A 24,733-nucleotide genomic window follows, 5' to 3' on the forward strand; every position below is an offset into this window, starting at 1 on the left:
ATGAGAACTAGATTGAATTGGTTCATATTTATATAACCAAACAAGCTAAAGTGCTAAACCGAACCGCAAACATCCTACTTGGATTACTTGAAGTTGCTCTTATAAAAACAAGTCCATTCCCCATGGTAGGTCAAACTAAGCTGTTCAAGCAAAAGTGCAAAACCTTATCTTCATCTCCGGCAAAAAAAAAAAAGAAGTGGAGCTGATGTTAAAACTAATTTTTGACCTTTTGGACTTACACATAAATATTGTGGAGCCATGTGATGAGGATAATCGATTAATCAATGCCATCGTTAGGTAAGTTCAGTGTAAAAACCTCTCAAATGCATATTTTGTAGTGTGGCCTTCCATTGGTTGTCTTACTCTTGTGATGATAATTAGTCACATGCAACACGAGCATGAAAAACTTTGCATAACAATGAGTGATCCATCAATTATTATCGAAAGCTATTGCTAGGGGACCAGACAGATTGCACACCTTGTAACAACCCTTTAATTTCTATCATAAAAAAATTATCTAACTTTTATGGAGAAAACTTGTATTATGGGTTGAAAATCTGGTCGGATATTTTTATGGACAAATTTACCTATATCAAATCAATATTTTTATTGCTTTAAAAAAAAAATCAATATTTTTAAAATTTAAATTTACACCATGATAGAAAGAAGCCCTAAATTTGAATATCAATTTTAGTTGGACATTTTTTGTTCAAGTTTATCATTCACAACATAACTCTTTTCCAAATTTAAATTTAAGAACATAGATCATAAATATTAAATAAGTTTATAATGAATTACTTGACCATTGATTAAAAAAAAAAAAAAAAAAAAAACTTATAGACCACATTTAAGTGATTAAACCTTGAATGTTTTGACCAGACTAGAGCTGACTTAAGCTTTGCAGTCTCAAACCAATCTATTTCACTACTATGGAGCATGAATTAAATCAGTTTTTAATTGCTTATTACAGGTTCCATGCAATAGTTATGATCATTAACACACAAAAAACAATTTTACGTGGCGCATTAATTGTAGGATGGAGAAACCTGCCTGGTGTATATGAGGCACATATCATGTGACTATATTTGCATGCTTGGTTGATAACGATTGTTGTGTTATTATATTCAAAAATAATCCCTCGTGGAATGCATGGAGATACTTACAAAGTTATAAAATGTTTTTTAATTGAAAGTTGCTTACAGTAGGAATCCGAGAAAAATATCTATAGGAAAAAATCTCAGAAAAATATTGAGGAAAACGGTTAGGGTGTTTGGTAGTTTAACTAGTTAGATATAAGAGATTAAAGTAGTTTAAGAGTTAAAGGTCTAGGGTTTAAGTCTTGATAAGTAAAACGGTATTAACATAATAATAACATATTAACATTTGTCATTAAAAAAATAGTTAAAAGGTTATAATACTACTACCTTTTTTCCTTTGAGACCTACTCACAAAGTTCGTGTGTATTAATTTTAGAAAAACAAAAGTAAGTTGTTACACTAATAAATTTGTAAGAAGTGAAAGAATAAATCAGCAAAGGTACTATACTAAGGTATTAGGTAATCCATCCATTCATTTCTAATTGTCATATTTGTATAAAATAATATTGCATATGAAGTAGTATATACTTTAAATTGGAGAATGCCACCAAATGTTATTAGTGCATGCATTGTTTAATAAACTAAAATATGTAAGTTTGCAAAGGGAAAAAAAAGTGTGTTGTATCGACGAATGTTTGACTTTTGAACATTATATTAGTATATTTTGTAAACTAAAGTATTATGTGTGTAAATGAGAATAATCTCAAGGTCACTAATATTTAACTTTTAAGAGGTTGATACTTGATATCATTCAACATATATTTTTCTATACATATTAATCATAGATCAAACTTTGAACTAAAATAATTAAGAGATATATATGCATCATTTATCTACACCGTACCGAATCCTTATATCCGTGAAAGTTAAGCACATGCGTATGAACTCTCTTTGAACATGGTGTGAAACTAACAAGGATGTGACTAATTAAGAGCTCTTATACATGAACCACCTTAGATGTCATACACCTTTTTACACCCACACACATTTGTGACACGTGGCAAAAACATTGAAAGAAGAGATGAAAAAGGGTGATGATATGATGTAAAATTACTCAAATACCTCTAATACATGAGGGTGTACATAAAAAGTGTATGAAAAAGAGTGTCTACCTATCTTTTTTCCTAATTAATGGGGTAGTACTCTGCCAGACAATTGATGGTAGTTACTTGTTACTGTACTTGTTTGGGCATTACAAGTGGTATGTGAAATCATCAATTTCAAAAAGTTGTTTGTAATTTATCCGTCTCACATTACTTTTTATTAATTAAAGTACAAATTTATTAATTTAGTTTGTCAAAATAGGATCGGAAATGAGTCGAATTTAATTCAGCTCAACTCAATAAAAATTAAATTAGTTCAAATTTATGATAAACTTTCTTTTTATTAGTTCGAACTCGACTCAATTCAATCTTGTAAATAACTCATTTCAGCTCGGCTCAAATAAAATAAAATAAATGAAAAACAACTCCAATGAAAAAAAGAATAGCTCAAACAATTTCAACCAATCCTAAGACCGCTTAAGTAAATGAGAAATCAACGCGGCACTATGAATAGTCATAGTACTACTGATGTCATTTAATTTGGGAAAGGAGAGTTCTTTTCCACCATGGAAAAGTTGATCATGTTCATTAGATTAAATGAGGAATACATTCTTATCATACTCTCTCAACCACTAGATTATTTTTTACACTATCTTCCACCCTCTCTCTTTCATGTTCTCACACTAAATTTGTTTGATCCTTGAAAATGGTACGCTAACAAGTTTTCCGGCAGCAACCATGGTGGTGTGTGGTGGTGCAGTGGTGGTCAAAGTGGTTGTTGAATTTGTGATTTAGCGGTGGTGGTATGGGTGTGTGGGGACATGAAAGAGAGAGTGTGAAAGATAGTATAAAAAATAATCTAGTGGTTGAGAGAGTATGATAGAAATATGTTCCTCATTTAATCTAATGAACATGATCAACTTTCCCATGGTGGGAAAGAACTCTCCTTTCCCAAATTAAATGGCACCTAGTACTACTACCGATCTATTCCCATATCAACATGTGATAATTAGTAAATTAAGATTTAATACTTCTCTTTTTCACAACGAGTGACTCTTTTAACAAAATAAATTTATTTTAAAATAAATATCATTTTCATTTTTTAATGTAGGTTTTTCCAATTATGTCCTCTAATTTATATTATGTACACTACTTTCAAGACAATGTATTATATTTTTGTGGAAAATACACCCATAGTTATTAGTGGTAGTTTAGTAAAAGGCTTACTCCCTCCGATCTCAAATATAAGAAAAGATTCCTTTTATAGTTCTTTTGAATAATTAATGTATCTGCTTTACAATGTAGATCAGATACATTAACTACTCAATGAATCTAAAAATAATTTTTTCTTATATTTGAGACCACTTTTTTGCATTTCTTAATGTCGAAGAGAGATGCTAACAACACTCTCTTTTGAACAATATCAATAACACTATTTTTTGAACACTCTCATTAACACTCACTCTCTTACTGAATGAAATCAGTGCATGTCCTACCACTTTATGTAGGTTTCATTTCTAAAGTGTAGACTCACATTGATTAAAACTAATAAGAGAGTAAATGTTAGAGAGATTATCCAAAAGAGAGTGACATTCATTTTAAAGTAGATGGTGTAGTTGATAAAATGTACCATGACACGATCAATTTGTATTACTATAGTATATAGTTTATTTCCTCTCAATATTACATCATAACATCACAAATAAGTGACATATCAACATAAAATCATTAAAAACGAGATCATCTTCATTCTTCATCTATCCACAATACCTACATAACTTTTCAACACATTGAATAGATATGAGAAAATCCTACGTTTGCAATCTCACAATCATTAGAAACAAGCATCCAAGACACAACAACAACATATTGCAGCACAACTGCATGAAATAAAAAATTGACAGATAAATTATTAGATGGTATCAAATCAGACAAAACTTAATTTTTATGTTAAAAAAACTAAGAGGAGTGATTAATTACCATCCCTTCCAGAATCCATCACCTCTGGACTTTGTTTCTCCTGCAAGATTTTGAGGGTATTGTGGATTCTCTTGATTGGTAGGATAACCAACAGGAGGAGGAGGTGCAATTGGAGGTGGAGGATACACTATATTGAAAAGAAATTATATTAATATAGTCACTCACATTTTGAAAATATTTTTTTTTTAAGATTGGAAAAGGGATATATAAGCCTTGAACATAGAGATATTTCTGAAGGAGTTCAAACTTATGCGGTTAGTTATGGTTTTATATGATGCCTTGTGATTCATCATTATGTATGGTAATTGAGTTATATGATGTACTAGATATAAGATACACTTGAATTTTATTTTATTTTTATAGAGGAAATGGTAAAAACCATCTCGAAGAAAACCTAGATAATCACGGAAAATGTTTAACCTAACAATCTTAGTATTATCAGTCAAGTTAGGTCTTACCGGCTTAATTCTAATTGACCTATGCCTTAAAATCTAGTTGACCAAGGTCTTACGGACTTAATTCATATTTTGACACCCCCAAATATCTACACCCTCTCAAATATATAAATTGAATCAGAGGAAGAACATATCTCAATTGATTTTCTTAACAATAAGTTTGAATCTCAAGTTCTCAATAAACAAGTAGAGAAAGCTGGAATGAAAAGTTATCTTAAGGAACGGTTTTATATATTATTAGAAAAGTGAAATTGATGAAGCAAAAATTGTTTCTTCACTAGAGCTTTAAGTGCATGTTTGGATGAACGATGAGATTGACAAAATTACTGTGAATTACCTTTACAAAATCACATTAGTTCACAATAATTTTTCAATCCTACCACTCAAATGAAGGAACATGTGTACACACCCAAATTCCACAAAACTCAAGTAATTAAAATATATAAAAAAAAACATGTTTGGATTGAGAGACTTAATTTACCTGTGGACTGACCCGAATTCATCTTGGAAACAAGAATGAAGAATATGTGCTAGTTTAACACTAATATATAGATGGAAACGAAGATGAAATTATGTTACTTGGAAAGCAAAGGAAACAATCAACGTTGGACGGCACACAAAGAGGGCCGGCAACTAAAACCAAACAGAATCAGAAATATCAATTTTTAATTTGTTTTATCATTTGTTACACAAACGGCGGTTTTGGCCGTCCCTTTTTTCTTTTTGTAACCAAATCCCATGATGCTCCCACTTTGTGTTTATTTTCTTCTGCTCATAAATCTTTAGGCATGTGCATGGGTCTAGCTAAGTTCAATTTTCCAAATATTTGATGTCATGCAAATATTTTATCATTGAGGAATATAAAAATTCTTTCATGGTGTGGAGCTCTAAATGTTCTGAAGTGGAGTGGTATGAATTACAATTCTTAATATATAGAACTCATAATAGAGATAAAAGTATAGAACAGTGAAATTGAAATTATATTGATTATGAGAGTTGTTGCATAGTACATTAAGGCTAATATAGAAAATTAAATTAACTAACTTCTACCTACTTTCACTAGTATGCAGGGCCGACCAGTGTAAGGTGCTCTAATGCAGCTGGTCTTAAAATTTTGAGGGCTCAGAAGATTTCTCTAAAAACTTCAAATAGAAATGTTTTAGTACCCAAATTTTAATCAAATTAAAAATTTAGAACTTAATTATATCAATAAATCTCAAACTTTGATTCCTCCAAAGTATTAAAGGCACAAAAATTCATGTACCAATTTTTATGGATCCAAATTCCTGCATATATTATCAATTTCGATGTCTAAAATTTTGAGGTCCCAAAATTAAAACATGACATCTAAAATGTTTAAGACAACTCTGTTACTATGTAACTAACTTCTACATCTTTAATAATCTGGGGAGTATTTGACACTCAGCCAAAGTAAATCTAACGTAGTAAATGAGTAGGAAAATAATAGATACATGAATTATGGCAAATCATGTTCTTCATATAAGAAGTGGCAGAGGCCTATTCATGGTCATTATGTCTTTGGACCATAGGGCAACAACATCACATGTTCATTTGATCGGTTTAACATCCTAAATGTAGTTCATTTCCTCTTTTTATATTCATTTGACTATCCTTCCAGTGGCGGAGCATAGTTTGGACTGAGGTGGGTCATGGTTCACCCCAAAAAAAAATTAATTGTTTTTCTCTACTAAGAAAATTACAAAAATACTCAAATCTTAAAGAATTTTTTCAAACGGCCCACCCAGCAATCCAGCCCCTTCACCTTCCTTCCTTTGTTACGCAAACACATTTTGAAGCTGCAATATTATTGATTGAATTGGCTTAATTGAATAGGATTATAAGATTGATTGTTTTTTTGTCATTGTTTGTTCCTCTATTTGCATATACCATTTTCGGAGCAAGGAATTCAAAGGATTGGTTTAGATGCATAACTAATATTCCAATTTTTGCTTCTTAATATGTTTGCAGAATCAGCAGAATTCTTGATTCTGTCAGTTGAAATATTCTGTCGGTTTCATGAATTCTTAAAGCTAGAAAATGAAATTGGAAATATTACGAGACAGGAAGTTGTTAGCATGGTGAGCCAGTTTAACAACTCTTGCACGTGAATATGCAAAAACATTGTGAATATGGCAAAACAATACTTGCGTGAGTTAACTCACGCAACGTGACTTAAGTTACGTATGTATAAAAACTAAGTCAATTTTTTCTTACACTTGCGTTAGTTAACTAACGCAGGGGTATTTTGGTCGTAGTTGCAAGGCGTGAGCGAAAAGTGCAGGATGAAGAGCAGAATTCTATTTCTGGGTAGTCACATCACATGTAGGACATTTTTCTATTTCTTGGCCGTGAAAATTACTAAATGTACCTCCATACAACATTTTATCTCTAATTCTCTCAAAAAAAAAAAAAAACATTTTATCTCTAACAAAATTACTTATTTTTTTTCTTCACATCTCTAATTTTTTTTTGTTTTTCATGTTGTTACTGCGTTTTTAGTTGATAATTAGTACTAATTCGATAATAACTGTTTAATAAGTGCGATTTTATAGTCAAAATAAATTACAGGATAATTTTATGTGTGTAAAAGTGATTTAGAAAATATCTTCAAAACTAGTCCAGATTTTAAGGTTGAAGTCGGTTGAATGTGAGGGTTATTTGAGTAAAAAATTTAAATGACTTGAAGTAAAATGAAAACTTGAAATTAAAATTGCTTTTAATTTAAGGGAAATGTTAATCAGTGCTCCCGGACATTAGTTAAAGAATTATAAAAGAAAACATTGTATTAGAAATTGTATATTATATCTATTTAAAGTTAAAAAAGTGTTCTTTTCAACGCAAAACTTGAGTTTTCTTTTTACTTTTAGTTCCTTAATTAGTGTCCTGGAAGTGGAGAAATTGCTTCCCTTGCAATCTATGTCGGTGGATTCTCACCAAAAGAAAAGTGAATGACGGTGGATATCTTTATTGAATTGGGTTGTCTGGCTCCATTCAACGTCGATGTTTTTGACACAAACGTCAGACATTATTAATAGAGCACTGATACGTGTACAACCAATGGTGGCAAACCACCTTATACACCTCCCATTTAACATTTTTTATTAATTGTATTAGGATGGTAATTTTGTTTCTGAACTAATTGGCCAAAATTGTTTGTTTGCTATTAAAGTAATGGACAATGAATTTTTGGCACGAAGGAAGAAGATGCCTAGGGCACAAACTGAAAGGGAAATATTATGAATTTTTGCTATTAAAGTGATGGTGGTTGCCGACGGTTAGTTTGTTGAGAGAGAGAAGAGGAAACGGCTTGAGAGAGAAGAGGTGGATGAAAGAGAGTGAGTGACCAAAAAGTTGAGTTTTTTCTATGAAATCCACTTGGACAGATGGCAATGTATGATTGGATAATGAAGGATGTTGATGGACAATTACTCTTATTAATATCATTTAATGCATAAATTTTTAGACCAAACTTTTTTTTAGAGGAGACCAAACTTAAAGTCTCTGATTTATTTTTTTATTAAAAAAAAGGACGAATCGTTTGATTATATCTAAAATATTTGTTTTCTTTCGTCTAGTTTTTTTTTGAACAAGCCATTTCTTTCGTCTAGTTGTTTTATTGAATAAAAAAATGCTTCAAGTTGGAGAACAGAAACAAATACTTCCGTTTATTTTTAAATGTCGGTTTTTTTAACATTTTAACACATAAATTCATTACTTTTGATACCATTTTATCTATGTTTTTTACAATACATTAATTATTTATTATCTCATTTTATCTATTTCTTTATCGGCGATAAATAACTAAAAATATTATTAATAAATCAATAATTAATGTTACATTGATCTTTAAAAATGATAAATAATATAATAATTTTTTTTTTACAAATGCGACATTAAAAAAAAAAAGTAGATTTTAAAAGTATCCATTTTGTTGGATAAGATGAAAATGGTGGTTTGTAGAAAGAGCAATGTTATTTGAATATCAATTTGATTGACAATCACATTGACAACCATATTTTTACAAAGAAAAGTATATGTTGGCACAAAAATCAAAGCAATAGAGAGAGAAAATAAAAATATAATGCGAGTATGAGAGAAAAAGTTATCATAAAAATGGTTAGAAAATGGATGTACAAATATCATTTCTGGTATTGTCAAAAAAAAAAATATCATTTCTGGTAGAAAAGGACTATAAGTTAATAACTAACATATGTATGTGTTGTAACGTTGAATTGACTCCCTTCAAATTAGATTCGTTAATTAGTCTCCTAATTGCATGATGATTTGAGAAAATGTAAACAAGACCCAAAAGTGGTCAATTACGTAACAATTCTTCTTATATTTGGATTTAGACTAAGTTCAAAATTGACTCCAAACAAGCAAGCAGCCGTGTTTGGTTTTTCATTTCTTCCAGAAGCAAGCAAGCAACTGTTCCCATCACACACACGCCTACGTTTCTTTACTTCAACTCCCTTCTTTCTTTTTCTTCTAATAAATTAAGATCTCAACTACAATCTCAATATATTGTTTTTTTTTTAGGGTAAGGAATTTCATATTGATGTTTATTGTATATTATTATATTTTCATTGATTATTCTTGTGATTTTTTCTTCTTTTCTTTCTTTCAGATTCGTTGATTTGAGGAAAGTAAGTATGGGTGAGAACCTAAGAAGGAATGGAAGTGGGAGTTCCAGCTCAAGTTTGGGCAGCAGCTTTCATGAGGATACAGAAGATGATCAAACCATTGCTAACATGTTGGCTGAAGACGAAACTCTTCACGCTGGTAGCAGACAGCTCGGGAAGCGCCTTTCCCACTTAGATTCCATTCCGGTATGTTTTTTGTCCTCATAAATAGTTAATTTTCATATATTTGGTTGCTGATTTTGCCTTCAGAGTTAGATTCTAACTTGTTAGGATTTGAAACTTTGAGTCTAAACATGATTTTTGCACTGAAATTTATTGTTGTACTCGTTTTTACATTCAAACATAAATCACTTTACAATCAAACTCATTTTAAATAAAATCAATTTTCGCCATTGAAATGTTAAGCTCAACTAAATGGATGTTGTGCAAAATGTAGTTTGTAAAACTGATTTGGGGAGGTGATCAGAAACTGTTATGAATATCAAATCTGCTAGGATAAGTCATCAACCATGTTGTGGTTGGGATCAGGGCCGGCCATCAGCATGTGCAACATGGGTTATGGCACAGACTCAAAATGTTGAGGGTCTAAATCCCAAATTTTGAGGACTCCAAAGTGTTTGAGGGTCTGAACCCTGCATGCACCAATTTTTAAGGGCCTAAATTCCTGCATATACCAAATCTGGTATCCAAAATTTTAAGGTTCTAAAATTTGAACTGAGCCTCTAAAATGTTTAAGACGGCCATGTTGGGATTGTACTGTAAACAAATACTACATACAAACCAACTTTGTACTGTAAACTGCAGTAAACCAGGAGAAGCCTTCTTATAGTAGATTTGACTTCATCTTTCAATTAATGTTGATTGCGCTGCTAAATATAGAGTGCTACACCTTCTAAACCTCTTCTTCTTTTGATCAGAATATGTTAGATTAGGTTAGAATATAATAGAAGATATAGTGCAACTTGAAGTCATTGTATAAGAAGAGATTGGAAATATACAAGTTTGTTTATCAACTAACATCCTAAAATGCTTGTATCTTATATGCATTATTTATTCTGATTTCCAAATCTTCATGTGACCACTTGACCCATACAAAATTTCCATGTTAAGGGCTACCTACTTTACACAAGTAACACAACCCTTTGTTTAGTTTTTGTGATATTGTATATTGTTACCTGCATTGTGAATTTGAGATGAGAATACTAATTTAGTATGTTGGCACTTGGCAGCATGCTCCCCGTGTTAATGGAGAGATTCCTGATGTCAATGATGCAACACTAGACCACGAGACGCTGTCAGAAAGGTGTCAAACACTAGCTTGATGTACAGTTATCGTTTTATGTTTTTGTTTTAAAACTACATGAACCAACTGTTTTATTCACATATTTGTCTTTGTATTATAAATGAAATTAATATTGCCATGTTGTATGCTTTGCATATTGGAAATTTTCAGTCAGATTTTTGCTAATGCTAAAGCAAGCATGTTCAATTTCCTTGATCTTATTAATGCCGTGATGAGGGAGATATGTAGATAGAGAGATAGTTTGTTCTTTGAGAGATTTATTTATGATACACCTTTTATTTTTCAATTTCTGTGAGAATTCTATACTTCTTTACATATTTCATTATAGAGAAACCTTAGTTAAATCAAGAGATAATGTGATTGAGTATTTTGTACCATAGAGAGTTGCAATTTCTGCGAGATATTTGTTTTTATCAATAAGGTATTTTGTTCTATGTAATAATTATGGTGCATCATTTTCTACAGGTTGGTTACATATGGCTTGTCAGAACTACAGATGGAGGGTGATGGGAATTGCCAGGTACTTAGGTTTCTTTCCTTAAAAAGAAAATTTGTATGCCATCTTACTTTTTACCCATTATTTGACACTTTTGTTACATGTTCCTTCGTTTTATTGTCTAATGTCTGTGAAAAACTTACTTAACAGTTTCGAGCTATAGCTGATCAGTTGTTCCAAAATCCTGATTACCACAAGTATGTGAGGAGGCAGGTTGTTAAGCAGGTAGGTTTGTTACAGGCATAGCCTTTTTAGTTCACAAATTTCATTCAGATATTTTAAAATATTTCAGTGAAACACAGTATGATGTCCTCACCTATTTTTCTTACTTCGCGCAGTTTAAGTGTACTGTCGATTGGACAGTGTTACAAAGTATTCAGTTTTCTCGGCAAGCCTATTATTCACATTCTAATCTATCACTTCTTTTCTGGCTTGTATTGTTTCTCCCAGCTAAAGCATCACAAAAAATTGTATGAGTCTTATGTACCAATGAAATACAAAAGCTACATCAAGCAGATGAAAAAGTTAGTTATCAGTACTGATCAATTATACTTTGATTTCATTAGAGAGCAGAGTATCAATTGCAAAACTAATTTGATATTTTCATGTTGTCTGGCAATAGATCAGGAGAGTGGGGAGATCATGTTACTCTACAAGCAGCGGCAGATCGTGTGAGTAATCTAAATTCTAATTTAGCTAAATGCTTAACAAGTTTCATCTTTGTTTTCCTCCCTGAATACATATTTGTTGTCATTCTAAGGACTTTGTTGCACAATTAGGAGACTGTGAACCATTATATATAGAATAAAGACCATAATTACAGTAGACTGATAAAAATATCGGTTGTATGTGAAGACATCACATACACTTCAATAGCTTGTGTCTTCTACTTGTATTGTTTTTGAGGTCATTCGCTTCACTCCACTATCCGAGATTGATATCTATGGTCCACTTACACAACTAAACGTAACCTTGGGTCGTATCGTTATAGAGCATAGAGCAGTCAGCTTTGCTGTGGATCAAACCAAACTGTTTTCTTCTTCGTTTAGTCATACTGGTAGAGTTGACATTTTTCTTTAGCAGGTCTGAGAAGTATGGCTCTGCTGATTTGTTTAGGAATGAATTGTTTTACTGATTATGTTGGCTACAATATTTTTCTTGATCTTACAAGGAAATCATAATCTATTTCCTTTGCTTGTCTTACTCGGTTTAGGAATAACGAATTAGATAATACTATAAAATTGGCAACATCAAATTCGGAATTTAAATAGTACTTCTGGGATGAGCTTGCTACTAAAATTGTAACTATTAATTATTTGATTCCGTTCATCAAGTAAAGACCACTGTACAGTAACATCAATTAGCCAAAGGAAAGGGGGCTCTTGTTTGTTCGGTGTACGGTTAATTTTAGTTTCTCTTTATAGTCTATAGTATGAAGAGGTTGTGACATCTTTGAACAATTTTTAGCCTACTAGGCTCAATGCTTTCTTATAATTAATTTTTTTTTTTTGGAGGATATATATTGTGTCCAGCATTTGAATAAGTAAGTAAGCTAGTCTGTTTTTAAGACATAAGGCTCTCCCCACCCCAATACTATAGTGCTAGTTTTTTGGGTTAGGATTTTCTCAAGAGCTTAGCCATTAAATTAGTGCTTTCAGAGCTGGACTACAGATAGGACTATCTATAGGCTGAATTAAGGTGCATTGTACTCGCAACGATTCTCTGCCGAATATTAATATGAATGAAGCCACAAGTGTCAATAGGGTGAAGTTGTGGTGAGCCTTGTGATTCTTAAAGGGTTGACAATTGTGTCCACATTGAATAAATAAGGAAATGTGTTATTTAAGCAAAGGGGCTCTTTTTTATTTTTCATGGACTTAGTTGTATCAAACAAACAATATGTTGCCTACTCGTTGAAATTCTACTTTTAGGGTGCTCATTTTGTGTTTATTTCCTCCTCTTGTAAATTTCTAGGCAAAAAAAATTGCTTTCAATGTTGAAAGAATGTAGTAACTAAGCAAGTTACTACATACTTCTCTGTTTATATATTTGTAAAATTGTAATCTGACCTACTCATGGTTTTTCTTCAGTTTGATGCCAAAATTTGCTTGGTGACCTCTTTCAGAGACACTTGCTATATTGAGATCCTTCCGACTAACAAAAGGCCCGCAAGAGGCAAGTATTGCTAATGTTGCTTACTTTTTTATTCTTTAAAGATTAATTATCAGTCAAAATACAGAATAAAAACACAGTTCATCCCTAACTCCCGGCTTTATATTTCATTCTTATTAATATCTGATTATGATTCTTTTTGGAATTACAGAGTTGTGGCTAAGCTTTTGGAGTGAAGTTCACTATAACTCATTGTACACAAGCGGAGGTGATGTATTGATAACTTTGAAATGGATTTTTCTTCTTACTTACTCTATCTTATCTTCATTGTCAGAAGTGCTGTCAAATAATAAGCTTATATTTTATTCCTTCAATGAATTTGCAGATGTTCCTTCTAGAGTACCAAAGAAAAAGTATTGGCTCTTCTAGAGAGATGGCAGATTACGAAATCATATGAACAACTGAGTTTTAAACCTTAGTATTCCCTTCCCTTTCTGGGGAAAACAGATTATGCATAATATTTAGCAAACAATCATGTTTGTACATATTACATTATGTAAGCATAGATAAAACATTATGTAACTCTGATTAATTTATCCTAACTTTCATTGTACAGTCTGATTTCCTGACAAGTAGAGTGCAAAATTTATTTATCTCCATTGTAGTTTAAAACAATTTGGTCTTTTTTTTATATTTGGTCTTTTATTTTATCTTCTCCCCGTGCCAAGGTCGCTTATGCTGCATTTGCATCCCCTGTGTAAAAATATATTTATGCATGACAAACTTGTTATTTTTTTTGTAATCATTCAGTTGGTTTAGATAATTTCTCAATCCACCCCTGTATTGCTCAAATATGTCAAAAGAGGGGAGATTGAAAAATCATCTTAGCTTATTAGTTGGAGCAGCAGCGATATTCAACTCGAAATGGATATTGTTTGCAAACCCAGTGGGTGGTAGCACAAATGATGGCAGTAGCTACATCCTTCAATGGGGGGAATGGCCAGATTGGGGAAATGGAAAAGGAAAACCACGTGTAACAATTGTAATGTCTTGCTTAACAGTTAACACACAATGTGGTATGAAAATAATTGTGACTTGGGTTAGGTAATGTATGTCCTTTGATATGGAAAGAACAACGATTGTAAATGTAGGAGATGAACTCTCGTTAGATCTAATTTAGAGTTACACTTCAGAATATATTTGATGTGGCAAAACATGGCATAAAAACAATGACATGTCGTGAAAATATCTGCGTCTTAGATTATAGACTGAAAGATGGATGCAAATTACATTCTTAGTCGTGAGAGGTTGATATGGATACAAATGTCTGCTTAGAACATAGTCACATAGTAATGATGTAAATAATTTGTATTGTAATGCTTATGCTTCGTTTCTTTTCTTTTTTAACAGAAATGCTTGTGCTTTTCTAGATCAATTTAAAACTTAACTCTGGTGTTCAGCCACTAAATATGGATGCATTTCAAATAGTGATGAACGTAGTAATTGATAAGTGCATATTACTTGGTCTCACGGAAATTGATCCAAACTAAACCGTGAAGACCATCACCTAAACACATTTTCTTCACATATCGGAGAATCGCTTTTGAGGTGGGAAAAATAATGCTATTTCTAAAAGAACTAGTGTAGTTTCACTCCTTTATCAACCAAGTTGTGTATTATAAAAACCATATTTTATACAATCTCGTATATCACATGCTAAACTAGTTTGCACTGAAATCATGCATCTAAGTAGCATTAGCGGCAAAGTTCCATATAATAAATTGTTCATGAAAAAAAATATATATATATCGTTCAGATTTATGCGAGCTCACTCTCAGCAAAGCTTATATGTGGTGTTTTCGGCAAATCTATTAAAAACTGAGCCCTTTTTTTCCTATATCACATTTCATATGGCTTTAAATTACAACTTACACTTCTTAAATAGCAAAGGGAAATCAATTATAAAAAAACTATTGTAGTACATCTAACCTCAAAATTTTAGCATTCATCAAGCAAATGTTGTCACAACTCTATTCTCGTGCTCGCTGAAAACTGATACTCCTTTATGGTATTCGGCTATCCATTCTACCATTATCAGCCTAGACCTTTAACTAATTAAAACTTGTAGGTAGATGATAAAAAAATGGACCTACGTGCATTCCCAGTTAAATCATAACTCATCACGAGTTTCAGGTTGCTCGTCAACCTTTTCTTCGTTTTGGCCTTCTGAATTAGAGGATTGATCAGAATTAGAATTATCGGTATTCTGCTCATTGCTCTCAGTTTCGTTCTTTGCAGGCTTCTGAATCTTGGGCTTGGGCTTGGGGATTCTATTAATACTGGCAACCTGTAAATATAAATTGAAAACCTCAACATGAATGGAACTGCTTTCAGGGACATGTAAATCACATGCCTATACACTGTCGTGAACTAGAAAAGTAGAAGATACGGTACCTTGTTTTGTAGATCTAACACCTTTAAGATTACTTCTTCAGATGTAAATGCAGGCTTACTGAATCCAGAAGTCCTTCAAAAGTTCAAAACAAAAACAGAATAAAAATTAATAATTAATTACATTTTATTTAGAACTATTATTAGATGCACTGGAATTTACTCAATGAACAAAATCAAATTGATAGTCATCAATTTGGGAAACTAAAAGGTTTAGAAAGCTAGATTATATAACTGGAACTTAAATAGGGAAACATATGATCTATATTACAGAGAGTATGTTCTCTGATCAGTATATCAATGTGATACACAACGAGACACTAAGAAGGAGCAGGAGCAGTGGAAATGTATCTCCTCCTTGCACCCCAAGTATTCAAGAGCCTGGAAATGATGTCAACGGCAGATGGAAAAACTTGTACCGCCATATTAATGTGGAATTGTGAACTGTCCCCGTGAGCTTGGCTCAGTTGGTAGGGACATTGCATAATATATGCAGGGGCCGGAGTTTGAACCCGGACACCCCACTTATTCATCTTTAAAAAGGTGAATTTCTAGCCACTAGACTACTTGACCAAAAAAAAAAAAAGTGGAATTGTGAACTATTGACAGATGGAGAGTGGTGCTCCACAAAATTACTTATGGTGGCTTCTATTTACAACACTGGAGCCACATCTTTCTCATGCACAATTCCTCCTCAAAACCAAAGACCCCACACTCTACCTTCACTCCTAAAATTACCCTCAAACAAATTATCCAACTAATCCTAATAGCTACAGTTACTGACGGATTCAAATCCTGCCTGAATATCTAGCACTTGATGTAATGACCCGGACTGCTTTTAGGTTTGCCAACTGTCTCCACAAACCAACATGAGTCTTATCAGCGTGTTTTTTCCTCATTCAAAACACTTTTTGAAAAAATCCAAGAAAGTCACTCATTTCACAAGTGCTCCAAGTCAAAAGCATGTTTGATTGTAGAGTTTCTATATTCTAATTCTAGGCTATTGAAAAGATGCCCATAATCAGTGTAGAGACCATTTAAGGTTAGAAGAAACTATCGTACGAGAATGAAACCTTAATTTAAGCTTATTTCACTATATAGACCATTTTCATTGATCATATTGTGCTACATAAAACTGACACAAGTCAGAGTCCATGTAGTTTTTTAACCTTGGAAGAGTAACACACGGACAGAACACAGATAAGATACACTATGGAACAGACAAGGGAAACATAAAACTTAAAAAATATAGGACATTATGTAGCTATAGTAGAACACGTAAAATTAGTATAAAAATTCACCATATAAAATTAATCTTAAATCAAATGAGAGAAGTGATATTTTAAAAATTAACACAAGCCATTCTCGACATAATAAAATGACATCATTTATCTAATTATTGTAGCATTCTCCTTTATATTGGTATAGAACATCTAATTACTGACAGGAACTTACTTCTTTTGTTCAGTTTCTTTCTCATCCAACCAGTTCTTTAACTTTTCTGCAACATCAATCACCTGGCAAAATAGCGATCCCAAAAAAGAAATGATTTTTCCAGAGGTAACACATTAATTTTAATAGATTCACGAAGATTGAAATCAAGATAAATCAAATACCTCATCTACACGTTCTTTTGGGAGCCAAGACTTCTTTGCTTTCCACTCTTCTACAATCTGCGATGTCAGAAAAAGATCTATATATTAATGCTTCATGTTGCATCACCTAATACTAAATAGCTAGGTCAAGTCAAAATATTGTATAAGTGAAAATATACTGCTTCAGAAGATGGCTTATCAATTGCACATTGTACAGATTCGCTTTGTCCCCCATTAATATAAAAAAGCTTTTCTAAAAAAATAACATCGTTGTATAGCCAAAACAAATATGATGGGTGTTTAATGGTCTCCATTTTTGGCCGTACATCTTTTTGGTCAGTGTTTAAACGGCATTCAACCCCACTTAGTGGTATAAGGCTTGGTTGTTGTTGTTGTTGTTGTTGTTTAAACGACATTCAGCCGTATGTAACCTTAAAATTAATCCCCAAAAGTGACTTTATTCCGATATTATCGTGGTTGCGTGAAAGCTATATTTTATCATCTCTTTGGAAGCATAAATTCAAATTTTGTCGTTCTCTATTAAACTGAACTTCTCAAGTTTTGTCATACTTTATTCAGCAGTTTTTACTTTGCTTTATTTTGGAGTTTAATAATGTTGTCTTATGGCATTATGAGTATATATGTCATGCATAAATTTTCTTAAGATTATTTTTAACATAAGATAGAATCTTTTTTTTGAACAATACATAAGATAGAATCTTACAAGTCGAGTTTACCTACACTTCCCCAGTTTATCTAGAAACTTGAGTTTGACAACATGTAAAGTGAAACAAGCCAAGCATAATAATCAGAAATTTGTTGATGGTACCTGTTTCAGCTCATCAATGTATTTACGGGCATGCTCAACTGCCGCTGGTCGAGCTGTAAGCTCTTTTAACCTAAAATAGATGTTAAACCCTTCAGAATAACTTTACCATACTATACAGGTACATAGTAAACATGATAAAGCTATTTTGAAACATAGAATACAACAGACCTGAAGAAAATTGGATCTCCAACAGCTTTTAACTTATCTAGACGCTCTTGAAACTCGGTAGCGTTGGCATCTTCACCATCTGTATACAACCAATCTTGCACCTGACAGAATGCAAGAAGCCTAAGTCAAATTTCGTATCAATGAAATTTCTTGTTTGTTGGCCAAGGAAAAGGGTTATAACCTCGTCAAGCTTCTCAACAAAGGACTGACGTTCCTCACTCGTAGAAACTTTTTCAAACTCCTCAAGAATTTCAATCTGATAAACAAGCAAAGCAATAAGACAAGTTGGAAAATAAATAGCTACATTATCAAGTACAAAAAATAAATAGTTAACTTTGTAACATCCTAACATCCTAAAAAAACAATGAACATCAGATTATAGTATGTAAAACCATAAAAACAAGAGTGTGAGGATCATTCCTAAATGCTACCCTCTCCCTGTAGAAAGCTATATGGCAATCAGAAAAAAATATCTACTAACATAAGTATATTATGGTGATTGCAAGAACAACATGAAACATGAAGATTAGGGGGGCATTGAGTTCATTCGCCTAGAGATTGGGGGTATGTTGGGTTTTAAAAGATGCAGCTCATTCTTTCATTTCTTATTTGTATTCTGATGACATTTTTTCCTAAAAAAAATAAAACAAGGCAATGATCTTTCTTTCAGTTCTTAATTGTATTCTGGTGACATTTTTTTTCCTAAAAAATAAAAAACAAGCCAATGAGTTCAAACCTTTCAGTATAAACTTGAAGTGAACTAATTAAAGCCAATATTTAAGAGAATCTCCGTAAGATGATTAAAAAAAGCTTAAAGGACGATGATTTGCATTGTAGAAAAGATTTAGGCCTTCAAGATTAAAAAAACCACAAGCATATTGTTTTTTACCAACCTTTTCCTTAGTGGTATATATATATCCTTCTAAATTATTTTTGAACTCTGCTGTCCTTTTCCTTTCTTCATCTTTTTTGTCTAGTGCTTGTAATTTTGTTTTAGCTTCAGCAAGAAAATCTTTCGATAGAGACATCCCTGGTCCTGTTAACTTCTCAACAATCTGCCACCAGTAAAAAGGAAGTGGCAATAAGAGTATATTAGAAGATCTCATTTCAATGTATCAATCTTTCTCATCCAGCAGTAATTTTAATGACTACAAAGGGTGGTCGGTTAGCTTTCACCTTCAATGGTACCCTAAAGGTCCGCTTTTTCAGCTTTCTTTCGGTAGCGGGTTCAGCAGCAGCTTGCTCTTCTGCGCTCGTGTTGGACGTCTTATTAATACCACTATCACTTTGCACACTTTCATTGTTTTCCTCAGAATTGTTCTTAGCACCAGAATCATCTGATACATTTGACGAAATAGTTGAATTCTCTATGGTCAAGTTTTTCTTGGGAACTTCCACCCACTCTGTAATTTCAATAACAGCATCTGCTCGATCCAGAGAAAGAATTCCACTTCTACTAAGAGAGAAATGTATATTTGCCTTAATGGGGGATGACAGATTCCGAGATGAGTATCTATAAGAACAGAAAAGCCAAAAATAAAAAGAAGGAATCAGATATTTTAAGATGCTGTATCAAAACAATTCCTTGAGGGGTTTAAATCAGCAATTATATCCATAAATGTTCAGGAAGTTTTTTATCCTTACTTCCCGCTTGTTTCTGTTAATCCAGATATCTGGTATTGAGCAATTAAAGGAGAGGTAACACCAGGTGGCAAATGATGTTCACTTTCATAAGCCAGTGAAACTTCAAAATCTTTGTCATGATTAATGGATCTGAACATCTGTTAAGTAAACCGTATGACAATTGATTAGTAAAATTGGAGAATATAATTGATCATTTCACTTTTTCTATTATATGCATTGCATAAAACATCAATTGATTTACCTTACTCGGGAGTTTCTTCATCCGGGGTACAAGTAACTGCCTTGAACTTTCACTTTTCAGAAGATCAGGACCATTCAATTCAACCACAAACTCATATAAGGAACCATCAACCATTCCTAATTTGCGGTTTAATTTGATTCCGTCACTTATATTTGCAGCATGCAGAGCAGCACCAAGAACTATTGCTTCATCAGCATCGAGATGCCTATCAAGTTCTTTTCTACCAAGGAACTCTTGAAGCTTAGCCTGTAATAATAGTTAAAAGAATAACAATTGTAAACTAGAATGAAAATACTATTGAACAATACATAATAAAGCGACAAATTACTGCAGTATTATTTGACAATAAAACGATCAAATATAAGTTAACAACCATGTCATGAATTTTTTATTATTGAAACTTGATCATATTTATATTTGATATAAAAAGAGTTTATGCAACTGAATCACAATCATGCTGTCTATCTCTTGATAGGAAGCTGGAATTAAATTAGTATAGGGAAGAACTCCCCAAATTACAGAAAAATGTCACAGTAATATGAAGGTATGCTCCTCCATGCCCAAAGACCAAATATTCTTACTCAATTGAATGGTCTACCTACCCTATCATTCTTCCTATTATTTATATCCTACAGTTCCTCTCTCCCTAAGTATATATACTAACGATCTAACAGTTTGATTGTCCTACCATCTCTACATTAAACGATATCTTTAAAAAAAAAAAAAAAAACACATGTGAGCTGCAAGCTGGCCTCTATTTTTCCGTCAAGTTAACCGAAAAATGGAAGTAGCAACACACATCTTCACGTATAATAGTGTCATGTTTACCAATCTGTCAAAAAACCAGCTTTATATTGTATATAACAGATGATAGTTGATACATAGAAAAATGTTGACTATCAAAATAATATAAATCATGGAGCTCTATCTGGTAGAAATACCAACAGATCTAATCCCACTAATACACATTGCAGAAAACATGATAGTAGAAGGAGAAAGATTATTCAAACCTGTAATTTTGGCACTCTGGTAGCACCTCCAATTAACTCCACTGCATATATTTGATCTGTTGACAAGCCTGAATGCTCGAGCAACTCTTTCAGCGGTAAAAGAGATTTTTCCCAAATATCTTCACAGAGCTCTTCAAACTTCTCACGGGTTATTGTGCTCCTGTAAGAAAAGAAGCGTTGGATGAAGGATTTGTATGTGTAATACATAGTATAATTACTTCATGCCATGATAGTTACAAAAATAGCTTCCTTGTCGTTGTTTATATTTTAATTATTTGTTGCATGCATTTCACTCGACAAGCATTCACATGTAAGGGAGGGAATTACTTTCTTCAGATGTATTTCCCAATTTCACAACGGACACCTCTAGTTTCTAAATGACTCTTGTTGAGTGATCACTGCCATGTGGCCTTATGTGTCAAAATTATTTTCATATTAGACAATTGTGGACCATTCACTTGTGACTCTAAACTTAAATATAATACCCAGATAATTTATGCATAAAGGAAAACAGGCTAGTGATTTTTTTTTTTTCATCTGGCATCAAACTTAAAAGAAATCTGCGCAGAAAACTTTTGTACATGGGAATGTCCAGATAACCCTTCATAGTGTTGTCTACTATTGCAAAAATGTGGAAATGAAAGGCCATACCAACTTGATAAAAGAAAACCCACAAAAAAGAATGATTACAATCACATTCTGGCTTCAGCACTATGGAGCATCATGCGCCAAAAATAGTAATGCAGTGCCACAAACCTAATAGAAATATGCTTTACTGAATTTGATTTTTCCAATCTTCATAATGATGTGGAATAACACTTGGATTGTTTGATTAATTTTCTAGCGGTTGTTCAAAAGAATATGTTAGCTAGTGAAACAGCATAGTACACTTTTTGGCAAGGACAAACACTACAATCTATGAAGTACAAACCACCAACTTTAGCTTGGAATTATAGATATTAATATGCACAAGTTCATTGAACAAATGAGAAGCTTTGAACAAATCTCCTACCTGAAGTCCACATCACCGTGAAGCGACTCAACTGAAATGGGAGCTGCAGTGTTTGCGCTAAGAATTTCTTTTGTTCGTTTAACCTGTTTCTTTAACTTAGCCATGGCCTTGGGAAATTTTCTGACATCTATTCCACCACCAACTTTTGCATTGAATTCATTAGCAAAATACTCCACCAATCTCAATTCCATATGCTGACCACCCAGTTCAGGGTTCCAACGCACATCCTTAACCTACATGAATTACGAAACAAGTGATCAAATTAAGACCAATAAGATACGCATAGTTCAAATTTAGTTGAGTACACACATTAATGAAATTCCAAACCCTTTAATCATAAAATTCTTCCTGTATTGTTTGTTTCTAGTTGGCAATCATGTCCCTCTATTTTGTACTTAGGGCCTGTTTGGATTGACTTATTTGATTTTATCTACTATTCTACTGCCATGAGTATTTGTGAGACTGATTATGAGAACTTATGAAAACAGCTCATGACATGTTCACAAGTTTTCATCTTATTTTTATAAGCTCTCTAAGATAGTAGCTTATAAAAACAGCTAATAGAATTAAAAAAAAACAATTTAAATATTTGATAGCTTCTACGAAAACATTTTAAATGTATTTTGTCTTTTGTTATAGACATAGCTTATCCATAAGCACTTATGCTAAACTATGAAACTAAAACTAACGCATGCTTAATCAATTGCTTAAAACTAAACAAGTAAAAACTCCAACATGTAAATTTCACATATCGATAGAATACAAATTATAAACACATTTTTCCAAACTATATACCATACCTGAAATTGATTCACCGAAACTGTCTTCCCATACTCTTTACTCTTATAAGATGAAAAATACACAAGTGCAGCATAGGTACTACTCGAACCCATATCATAAAAAACAACATGCCTCGACTCATTGGAGAAATCCTTATCAATCCCATACTGCAACGCCGCACCGGAGTATTCATTAATCAACGAAAGCACATTAATCCCCGCCAACTCCGCCGCCTGAAGCAATCCTCTCCGTTCCGCTTGTCCAAAATAAGGCGGAACAGCAATCACCGCGTCTTTGATCGGAATTTTCGAATGAAACTCCGCCAAATTCGCAGCATAAGTCAAAATCATCGCCGTTAATTCCTCAGGCGAATACTCTGTACCGTTTTCGTCAACAACAAAACTCACTGTACCGCGTGAAGAATTCTCCTTCGCTTCAAAAGGTAAGTACATTGAATCTAGAAATTTCTTAGCGGAAGCGTATGGTTTTCCGATTAAGTCACGCATTTGTGAGTAAACTTTTTGCGGATACCGTGCGACTAAACCGGCGGCTTCTTCGCCGAGGAGACGGTCGCCGTCGTGAAATGAAACGAGAACAGGTGATTTTCGCTTCGACATTTCGTTGATCGCAACGGAGATCGGACTTTGACCGGGTTTTAGATTAACAACCGCTACCTTGAGCGATTCGGAACCGAGATCTACGCTGAATACAGCGGAATGCGACGGAGAGAAGAGGAACGCGAGAATAGATACGATTAGCGTCAGCTTCGTAAGGAGCCGCGCCATTTTGTGGAAGAGAATTTGTGTTCTGTTCGTTCTCCGGCGAGTGAGTGTGATTTAATTTGTTCTCCGGGGAGTTGTGATGGGTTTAATGGTGAGAAATAGAAAATCGAGTGATGGTGTTTGTTTACGTGGGAGTGACCGAAAAGAGAGAAGGTTTAGCCAGTGATAAGAAGACACGTGGAATAATAGACACGTGGCGGAGGATGAGATGGTGTGTGATGTTGTTATTCTTGCAGCTTTGCGGGATGTTCGAGTCAATAGTCTACTATACTAGTAGGTTCGGCGAATGACAATTATAGCCTTAACGTAGATCCTACTCCTACTAACTTACATTATACTCTCACTAATTTGATTTTGATAAATAATCATTTTCGATTTTGAATAGGTAACAAATAACCACAATAATTCTTCAATGTAATAAAATTATAAAATAGTTTTTTATTCTTTTAAAAAAAATACTTCCTCCGTTTCAAAATGAATATCAACTGCACACATATTAAGAAATATAATGAAATAATTATTAGACATAATATTTTTACTAAACTGCTCTTATTTTATAAGAAAAAGACAAACTTAAAGTTGCATTGAAAATTGTGTGAGAGAAAAGTTGGAGAGGATAAAGTTGAAAGTAAAAAATTAAAGTTGTATTGTAAATGTAAAGTGACATTCATTTTAAAACAAATTTTTTTTTACTAAAGTAACACTCTTTTTAAAACGGAGGGATTAGTTTTCTATTATGCACTTTACTAGTTAAAATGGTCTCTGACATTCTTGGATCTTTAAGGGCACAAAATCTTTAGGGAATATTTTTTCTTTTAGGTTTCTTAACATGTGTTCTAAGGGCACAAGTTAACACTACCCATAAATTATTTGTAGTTAATTATAGTTGTGTTTTATATGTTTGATACGTTGAACAGTAAGTACTAGACAAAAGTAAGGCATAACAACACAAAACAAACTTTTATGGTATCGAATAATTTTTGGTGGACAAAAGTCAATTTTCGTATTTTAGACAACTTGTACTTGTTACAAAAGGTTGTGTTGTAGTTTAGTTAAGGACAAATTTTAGAT

General features: G+C 32.9%; 2 protein-coding genes across 3 annotated transcripts; one reads left to right on the forward strand and one right to left on the reverse strand.

The window, feature by feature from the left end:
- Positions 1-8,941: 8,941 nt before the first annotated feature.
- Positions 8,942-13,807, forward strand: LOC25489619 (OVARIAN TUMOR DOMAIN-containing deubiquitinating enzyme 11). Of its 2 annotated transcripts, XM_013605675.3 has the most exons (10): positions 8,942-9,136; positions 9,224-9,425; positions 10,469-10,542; positions 11,008-11,062; positions 11,189-11,263; positions 11,489-11,562; positions 11,661-11,709; positions 13,129-13,213; positions 13,362-13,418; positions 13,536-13,807. In XM_013605675.3, exons 2-10 carry the CDS (start codon positions 9,249-9,251, stop codon positions 13,577-13,579), a joined length of 690 nt encoding a protein of 229 aa, XP_013461129.1. In that variant the 5' UTR covers positions 8,942-9,136; positions 9,224-9,248; the 3' UTR covers positions 13,580-13,807. The 2 variants fall into 2 exon arrangements, with proteins under 2 accessions (XP_013461129.1, XP_024635746.1); XM_024779978.2 differs by lacking the exon at positions 8,942-9,136 and having other exon boundaries at positions 9,148-9,425.
- A 1,098-nt stretch (positions 13,808-14,905) lies between these two features.
- On the reverse strand, positions 14,906-23,767 carry LOC25489620 (heat shock 70 kDa protein 17). The gene is made up of 14 exons (XM_013605676.3): positions 22,901-23,767; positions 22,101-22,333; positions 21,089-21,248; positions 20,079-20,324; positions 19,838-19,974; positions 19,370-19,706; positions 19,087-19,248; positions 18,375-18,449; positions 18,194-18,294; positions 18,026-18,095; positions 17,218-17,274; positions 17,057-17,118; positions 15,605-15,677; positions 14,906-15,497 (listed from the first exon to the last, which is right to left on the reverse strand). The coding sequence occupies exons 1-14, from the start codon at positions 23,663-23,665 to the stop codon at positions 15,321-15,323; spliced, it is 2,655 nt and encodes an 884-aa protein (XP_013461130.1). The 5' UTR covers positions 23,666-23,767; the 3' UTR covers positions 14,906-15,320.
- Between the last annotated feature and the right edge of the window lie 966 nt (positions 23,768-24,733).

The sequence above is a fragment of the Medicago truncatula genome, chromosome 3 (assembly GCF_003473485.1).
Source record: "Medicago truncatula cultivar Jemalong A17 chromosome 3, MtrunA17r5.0-ANR, whole genome shotgun sequence".
In the NCBI taxonomy this organism is placed as follows: Eukaryota; Viridiplantae; Streptophyta; class Magnoliopsida; order Fabales; family Fabaceae; genus Medicago; species Medicago truncatula.

Excerpts from the sequence above, each read along its gene's own strand:
- LOC25489619 (XM_013605675.3), top strand. The coding sequence starts at position 9,249 with ATGGGTGAGAACCTAAGAAGGAATGGAAGTGGGAGTTCCAGCTCAAGT. Across the intron at positions 9,426-10,468 it reads CCCACTTAGATTCCATTCCG|CATGCTCCCCGTGTTAATGG; the intron begins GTATGTTTTTTG and ends GGCACTTGGCAG. Across the intron at positions 11,710-13,128 it reads TACAAGCAGCGGCAGATCGT|TTTGATGCCAAAATTTGCTT; the intron begins GTGAGTAATCTA and ends GTTTTTCTTCAG.
- LOC25489620 (XM_013605676.3), bottom strand. The coding sequence starts at position 23,665 with ATGGCGCGGCTCCTTACGAAGCTGACGCTAATCGTATCTATTCTCGCG. Across the intron at positions 20,325-21,088 it reads CCAGAGTGCCAAAATTACAG|GCTAAGCTTCAAGAGTTCCT; the intron begins GTTTGAATAATC and ends CTATTATTACAG. Across the intron at positions 18,096-18,193 it reads GGAGATCCAATTTTCTTCAG|GTTAAAAGAGCTTACAGCTC; the intron begins GTCTGTTGTATT and ends CATCTATTTTAG.